Source organism: Saccoglossus kowalevskii, chromosome 3 (genome assembly GCF_978046115.1).
Source record: "Saccoglossus kowalevskii chromosome 3, keSacKowa6.1, whole genome shotgun sequence".
Taxonomy (NCBI): domain Eukaryota; kingdom Metazoa; phylum Hemichordata; class Enteropneusta; family Harrimaniidae; genus Saccoglossus; species Saccoglossus kowalevskii.
Window position 1 is genome coordinate 25765821 of NC_140643.1, and position 8774 is coordinate 25774594.

The 8774-nt window shown below is 35.1% G+C and overlaps 1 protein-coding gene across 1 annotated transcript; it reads left to right on the top strand.

Moving 5' to 3' along the window:
* Positions 1–1786: 1786 nt before the first annotated feature.
* On the top strand, positions 1787–8558 carry LOC102808990 (solute carrier organic anion transporter family member 3A1-like). The gene is made up of 6 exons (XM_085497400.1): positions 1787–1808; positions 3235–3412; positions 3942–4168; positions 4937–5260; positions 5957–6115; positions 8419–8558. The coding sequence occupies exons 1-6, from the start codon at positions 1787–1789 to the stop codon at positions 8556–8558; spliced, it is 1050 nt and encodes a 349-aa protein (XP_085353526.1).
* The last annotated feature ends 216 nt before the right edge of the window (positions 8559–8774 follow it).

Sequence of the window (8774 nt, forward strand, 5' to 3'; positions counted from 1 at the left end):
TTTTACCTATGCTTTTAAGTTTGATATAAATATTACTTATGAAGCAAACAATATAATTTTAAAATATAAATGAAAATATAAATGTTTTAATTATGAATGCATAAAGTTAAAAAATGACACTGACAAATGAAAAACATGACACTTTTCAAGAATCATAGCAAATTTCTATTCACGTATAGTTTGAGCAGTAGTACACAGTCATTTGCGTATCGATTGCAAATGACAACAATAAATAGTAAGAAGATTTCTATTTTATCCAAACAAGGCCCCAGTAACTCTTTAAATAAAAAAAACAGTAAAATCAGCTCCCAATTTTGACCTTATTGAGATTTTAGTTTAGCGTCTATTAGTTTAATAAGTGTTATATATGATAGGTTAAAGGTCAAACAGAATAATTTATCACTCTGTAAATGCGTTGTAAATGCATTCCAAACATGATTTCTCCGATATATTTATAAATGAGACACTGCATTAAATAAACCAAACCGGGTTTTGCGGTCATGATTTCACCATTCCGCAAAAACAACAAATGCAGTGCAGTCTTTATAATCATACATGACATTCTTACTTTTACCTTCCCGACCGATTGTAACCTAGTTAATTAAGGCCAGTCATTTGACACAAATATGGATATCAAAATTTAAGTGGTGTTAATTGTATCATACGTACTTTACAAGGGTCACATAAGTTTGATGGATTTGTCGAGACACAGAGTACATTGTGGACATGTAACGACACTGCCCTTAAATAACAACATTTATACGCCTACCTCAGCTGTGTTGAAACTATATGTTAGTAACGACACAAGCTATGTAAATCAGGTGATTGCGCGGCGCGATAAAAGACGCATTATGCAAAACAATAAATCTAAATATCTATGCAACATTTGATTTAATAATTCGAAAAAAAGTTATAAATATCATTCGAAAGTACAAACAATACTAATGTTGATAACCACTTATAGTGGAACGTACTATTTTACGCAGAAAGCCGCCTGAAGTCATGGGATAGTAAAGATTTACTTGGCGTATCTTTGAATTGGATAGCAAACGCCATTTTGCCTTGTAAACTCATTGAGCGGGAATACAAACAGTGCTTCACACCATAGTGGATCGATAACACTTGCCCACTCAACAGATTGAATGTAAAACAACCCGCATGCTTCTTTGTACCTCGTCTAGTTTTACCCATATTATGTACACATACACTCAGTATTGATATGCAAATTCAATGTAACATTTGATTGGAGGGTTTATATTTGTATTGAAGGTCACTACAGTATTTCCACCTCACACCGACCATCCCCATGCGGTTATTGTGGCTGACCGACATCCTGCATCCATAACAGCAAGTGGTAAAGTTGCATCGAATTGAAGCCCCATCGTATAGTGCATATTTTATTACCTGACTCTTATGAAGCTGTTGATCGCAAAGTAAAAGTACGCCCCCTTAATCAAACATATAAAAATCGGTTTATAACCAGTGGAGTTTATGGATTGTTAAAAATATTTAGTGTTTTTATGAAGGTGTAAATATTTATAATCTATTCATCAAATTTCAAAAGATGCAGCAAATCACAACGCCTTCAGCGAAGTTAATGTTTAAATATGATTTGTTTATATGTAACTTACATGCATGGAGTGGTGACGTCTAAGTGGCAGTCAGTTGACATGAACACGTAATAAATACCAATAAATGTCGATAAAAAATTACGTTCTTTTCCCATCGTGTAAATCATTGCGAGCAACCTCCCAAGTCTTACAGAGTACACACGTATTACTTCATCATGGATACAGCCCACTGCGAGGGTAAGTTTTCGATTCTGTTTTACTTTTCTCCTCATATATCCCACATATCAAGTTGAGGGGATAAGGTATAAGCATGGTAGCACGAACACATGCACTAAGTAATTCCCATTGCTTTATTAAATGAGCAATGGAACTACAAATCTAGTACTTTGGTTTATGACAACAAGCGACCTAATTGGTCGAAATGGCTCCGCTGTCATTGTAAACCGTCTTCCTTAAAAAAACAAAGTCGATATTGCTCTGTACGATGCGATATTAACTACTTGCGATGATTATTTGTGTTCCCAAAATGTCTTTCCAAATCACAACCACGGTACTTGTTGTTGCCATGTCAATTACAATTACCGTGTTTCAAATATCATGGCGGTCAACCCATGAACCCTACATACTAAGTATCAAAGCAATCGGGCTAGTAGTTTTCAAGAAAAAAATCAAAAATAGCATTTTCCACCAAAAATGTCAACAATATTCGCCTAATATAAAGAATTGAACGAAATTACCAAATCTGACAAAGATACACACAAGCTTTCAAATCAATTAATATAGCAGTCTTCAAGAAGTCCAAAAGTCCAAAATAGGATTTCTACAAAAAAGGGAGATAACGTATCTACGTATATAATAAAGAAAATTCTCTATGATTTGTGCCATTGAGCGGATCCGCTCCGCTAGAATTGCCCTTAAAATCACTTTTTTTGTGTGTTTGGCGATCCGCTCCGCTAGGATTGCCCTTAAAATCACTTTTGTGTGTGTGATTTCCAGTGTTTTCACGTATTCATTCTTCTGTGATTTTTTTGGCTTGGCCGATTTCGCTCAAACTTGGCAAGTAGGTCACACCTTCACCCTAATCTGAGAAAAAATGTTGGTCCACTGTTGCCATAGCAACAGCCAAAAAACGAATACCTTCGCGCCAAATGTCTCTCAACCCTACAATTCTAGTATTGAAACGCACGGACATAGCTCATGCCACTCAGATTGAGTGTGGGGAAAAAGTTAATATTGTTTTTTAGTGTCTATTTTCATAACCGAGAAATTTGACCTCAAAGTTGGGGTAACTTTTCACCAGCATCGGCTTTTCAACTTCGGTGTGATTTGTTTGTCTTGGCTGATTTTGTTACTTTAAACTTGAAAGGCAAATCGTCAATACGGTCGGAAATAATAAATATAACAAGAAAAGTGACTTCTAAAGACTGAATGTTTTTACGAACTTCGTAAACGGGGCCGGTTTTAGTTATAAACGTTAGCTTTTTGTTCATGTCCATGGCAACAGCCAAAACATATCTTGCTTGTTGTTTGAGCAGAGCAGATTGCTAACCAGCCTACCGGCTTGTCTAGAGTAGGTCACATTCTAGAACGAGTCCAATGAATCACACGACAGAGACAACAAACTAACAATATCAACGGGCAGTATACTATACTTTATTTTCAGATAATAGAAGACACCATGATAATTGTGATGTTAGTACAGGAGACGTATCGAAGAAGAGCTTTGGATGGTTTCACAACATTAGATCATATGTAGCTCTACTCTTTACATTGATCGTTGTTGAATCCTCTATGTTTGCTTATATGGCGTCTGTCCTCCCAACGCTTGAACGACGGTATAGGTAAAGACATTAAGTCAATTGTCAACATCTTATTGATCAGAATTATGTGTATGGTGTTTGTTTCACCGCGACAAGATGTGAAAAAAACATGTAAATTGGTGTGGAAATGAGGGAAACAAAAGATGGGATGACGGAATATAATAATATTATTTAACACAATTGTCTCGGCGTCTGATTGCGTCTAGAAGGTCTATTAATATTGATTCAAAACTCATAGTTGTTGTGCAAATAGAAAGTGAAATACATAAATATTTCAATTCTACTCGAACGTTGCTTTTACATACTAGTATTTGACTAGTTTACTTCGATTTCACATATTTATCCTGCTGTTTGTTCGGGGTTATTCACGTTTTACTTTGTCCGCAGCTACTATGATTTTACAATTACTGTCTAGTTATATACTGTTATCACATAATCTGCTTTACTACACTGACCTACCAGATACTTAAAGAAAAATGGCATAATGTATGGCAATTGGATTTTACAATCCATGACTGAGATCTGCAACGAATCTCATATTTATTTACAGTTTCACCTCTCAGCAAATAGGAACTATGGTAACTGCAAGTCAAGTTAGTTCTTTGGTTTGCATTCCATTTGTTACCCATTTCTTGGGCGGGCCAAACCACCACAGACCTCGATGGGTGGCAGTGGGGATATTACTCTCATGCCTTGGTATCATGTTGTGTGTACTACCTCAGTTCTTGTCCGAACCGTACGCATATGACCAAGCCGACAACAACACTGGTGTTGCGAGTGAGTCTGGCTTGTGTTCAACTGCTGCGAGTGAAGGTCACGAGTTAAAAGAAGATGAAATTGAACAGTCACAAGATGCTCATATGGCATTTAATCTTAATTCGTCGGACGTATGATTTCTGGAATTGGAGGGACGTTTTACAGTACCCTGGGTTATTCTTTTGTTGACGACTTTTCAGGCAAGAAATCGCCATTTTATATAGGTAGGTTATCTTTCACCTCGTAATTAAATTGTCTATCAAGGTGCAGTGTCACTTATGTAACTGTATCTATTCCAAACATTATGAAAGAAACTACATGCTCGTATTTAGAACATGTTTTCTTTTATGATAAAAGTATAATTTAGCTTGTTCTTTTTTAATTACTCATCAATACAATAACTGTTATTGATCTATTTAAATTGTTGCTATTTTTTGTATTTACACGATGCGAAAAGAACGTTATTTTATGTTGACATTTACCTATTTGGTGTCAAATTGCTGTCTTCTACAAATCATTTCATTGTCGTCTACGTACGGGGGCTTATTTGAGACAAATGTAAGTAAAGTAATATTTTCTAATCACGCATGCGCATTAAATGGAAAAAAAACATGGCGGGAATATTACCTTTATTTTAGCATATTTATTGCATTCAATGTTTAAATCCATATTTGAAAGTATTCACGCACTAAGTATCTTTAAGTAAAAATAATAATGAATTAATATAATTCAGTAATTCAAATTAATTAACAAGTAAATAAGAAGTACTTCATATTTGACTTCACACAGGCATACTAGAAGCGGCATGGGGCGTAGGCCTACCTCTTGGATTTGGTGTCATCAGCTCTGCTTGCCTCAGCATATACGTAGATTTTTACCGTGTGGATATGAATACAATTGGTCTAACTGATAAAGATCCACGTTGGGTTGGAGCATGGTGGCTAGGTGGAATTGGCGGAGCTGTCGCACTGCTGTTTCTGTCCATTCTGTTATGTCTCTTCCCAAGAGAAATGCCAGGAGGGCGGAAGGAGATCCCCGAGTCGGAAAGCAGATATACCAAGAGCTCTGACGTTGCTTCATATAGCGGAATGAACGTTTTACTCCACGGGAAAGGTAACAATTTTCTAGATGCGCAACTGATGCGTAATACATTGAGAGCAGAAAATCTACCCGTTCCAGAGCGCGGTCATATTAACTTTCCAATTCCAACCAGTACCAAAGAAGATATGAGAAGTCAAATATAAAATATGAAAAATTAACATTCACAATCATCACTATTTAGTTTACTTTATTATGAAACCGCGCCCTCAAACATGGCATATTTGCAGATATAGCGATTAGATGTCGCTCTTCTGTACAAAATATGTAAATTGCTTCATGAACACGCATCGCGTTACAAGGATTATGGGTGCCTGAATTAGCCGGATGTGTTCTATAGTCGAGTTGTTCCACATTGATAGTCATCCCTATGGACAAGATCATTTTATAAAGCCGCAAACAATTCCTTGACACAATGGAGTATACAGTATGTACCACGTTTCAAGCGACACTCATGGCACCCATGGGCAAAGTTTTTCCACAGTTAATGCATGATTCCATTGTTGGAAAAACCATCCCCACATTGATAAAATTCTCTCATTGGTACTAGACGATGTTAGATAATACTGTCGAAAATATTGGACAGTATCCACTGGGGAGTCTCGGGGATTTCATAACTGGGCCCTTGGAAACAACGTCTGTGTATATATATATGTATATATTAGTAAATTGTCCTATTATGATTTCAATAATTTTTACTTTATGTTTTAGAAATAATGGTCACAGCATGGAAAATGTTGAAAAATCCAATTTTTATATTGACTGTGCTTGCCTTTGCTCTCAACCAACCAGTTGGCTTCGTAATATTCTTGCCGAAGTACTTCCAAAAAGATCTGGGTTTCACATTTAGTACTGGGAACCTAATAATAGGTATGTATGGTATTCATTTCAGAGGAAACTTTCAAATATAATTTTTTGTTCTGACTACTAGTTTTGTGATAATAAATCTTGATTTCTTATTTAGAATAAACATGAACCAAGAATTATATACTAAACATCTATTTTGTCCATAATCGTGAATGTATTTTTAAATCATTTTAAACAAATTGTCTACATAATTCATTTTGCCAGATATAATAACTTGTCTAGCCTAGACCTTCGGCTCCGCAAACGCATTATTTCAGTATGCCTCTGAGTGATATATGGCGGCACAGACCCGGCACAGACCCGGTCTGGAAACGCTTCGCAGTCTATTGTCCCAGGGCTGTTTGCGGGTAAATAAACCGTTCACACCTTGGACAATTAGCCATCAAGCTGAGCGTACACTAACTTTAGCACTGTGATCACACACTTTAAATAGAACAGAACATATTACCTTGATTTATCAAAATACGAACATCTGAGAGAAAAACTAACCACATCACCAAAAAGTTTTTTTTTTTTTATTTTTTTTTTTTTTTTATTATTATACAATTAACAATACATGAAAAGGAAACAGAACTAAAAGTACAACACAATCACAAATACAAAAAATTATCAGAGTAAGGTAAAATACATAAAATTTGACCTATTCGACTGGAAAATCACTCCATTTATTAACATGATGCTCCATAATATTTTTACGAGTTGCAATATATTTTTCAATTTTATAAATATTCAACACTAAATGTTTTAATACTATGAAACTGGGTAAGGTATCTTGACACCTAGCAGTGTATATAGCCCGTTTAGCAAGTAATATAACCTGATTTGTAATAGTACTAAAATTTCCATCCCCAAGTAGTAATTGATGTTTATCTGGAAGACTGTTTAGATTTAAAAATTTGCCCCAGTTATGAAATACTTTACCCCAAAGCTCCTTTGAATATTGGCAGTCTACAAATAAATGTAGTAAAGTTTCATCTGTTTTTTTACAAAAAGTACACAGGGGAGATGATGCATAAGCTGGGGACATTTTAAATAAAATAAAATTAATATATAGAATATTTCTCAAAATTTTACAATAAAATGCACGTGACTTGGATTCTATTGTAACCTTGTACGGAAGTGCATACAATTTTTTCCAGTCTAAAGTTATAGTAGGAAACAAATTTTGGTAGTATATTTCGCTTTTCGGGGGGGGGGGGAAATTTCCTTTTAACTAGTATTTGGGAAAATATTCTCGTAGACATTTTGCTAATAACTATAATTTTACCATCACTAGGAACACTTACCGGGAGAGTGGGTCTAACAACATAAGAACGTTTAATATGCCAAGTTTTCGGAATTGCATCCACAAGACCAAACCATTTTAAAAAAATTGTCGTGCCTACCAAACGATTAACCAATAGATCCCAAGACAGAATTTTACCATTCTTATCATATAAATCCGTAATATAAACTATACCTATGTTATACAATTCCCTATAAAAGATAGATTTTCCTTGAATAATAATATTTTGATTGTTCCAAATAATCTCACTTGCGATTTCTTGAAGATTTTCCGGGGGTTTATGTAAATTTACTGACGACCATGCATGAAGAACAGACTCATAAAAGGGTGGCAAGTTTATCGGTAACATTTCCCTATTACAATTACACTGGAACAACAAATTTGCTCCACCTACCGAATTAAGATACCAATCAAAAACTTGTTTCCATGGATGGTAATTTTTATCAAAAAACTTTTTAACCCAATTTGCTTTTGCTCCAACACACATGCTCAATAAATCCGGCATAGCCAAACCCCCATTTAACATATTACCAATCACAGTGTTTCTGGCGATCTTATCAGGACCGTTCCAGAGGAAATTATAAAACATCGAGTTCAGTTTAACTAATACTGATTTAGGAACGGAAATAAGGTTAAACGTATACAGTAATTTGGAAATAGCTAAGGATCTAATAACAAAATTTTAAAAGCTTTCCAACTGACACAAGATATTTTTCACAATTCATTGAAGTCGCAAGATCATCGTTATATGAAAAATATATACCGACAATTTTAACACAATCTGAACACCATTTTAATTTTAAAGGTTCGTCTTTTCGGTGTCTCCAGCTACCTATCCACATTGCTTCCGTTTTATCTGCATTTACCCTCAGCCCAGATACAGTACTAAAACAGTCCAATTTGCTAAATAGTTCCGTAGCAGAAGCCAAGTCTCTAACAAAAGTGGTGAGATCATCTGCATAAGCAGTGTATTTCACTTGATTTGGACCAATCTGAATACCATTTATTTTATTATTTTCAGATATAGCATTTAGTAAAGGTTCCAAACTTAAAATAAACAAAGCAGGAGATAAAGGGTCACCTTGTCTTACACCTCGATTCATGTTAAAATACCCAGTTGAAAAGCCTTTGTTCATTACACAACTTGAGATATCAGAGTAGAAACAATGAATCCAGTTAATAAATGACTCCCCAAAATTATATTTCTTTAGAACAGCAAAAATGTATTGCCATTCCAAAGAGTCAAATGCCTTTTCAAAATCAATACAAAATAAAATTCCAGGTATATTCCTGTCTTTTGTGTAGTTCATAAGGTCATCTATCAGACGTGCACAGTCACCTATATATCTACCTTTAACAAAAGCAGACTGGAGTTCA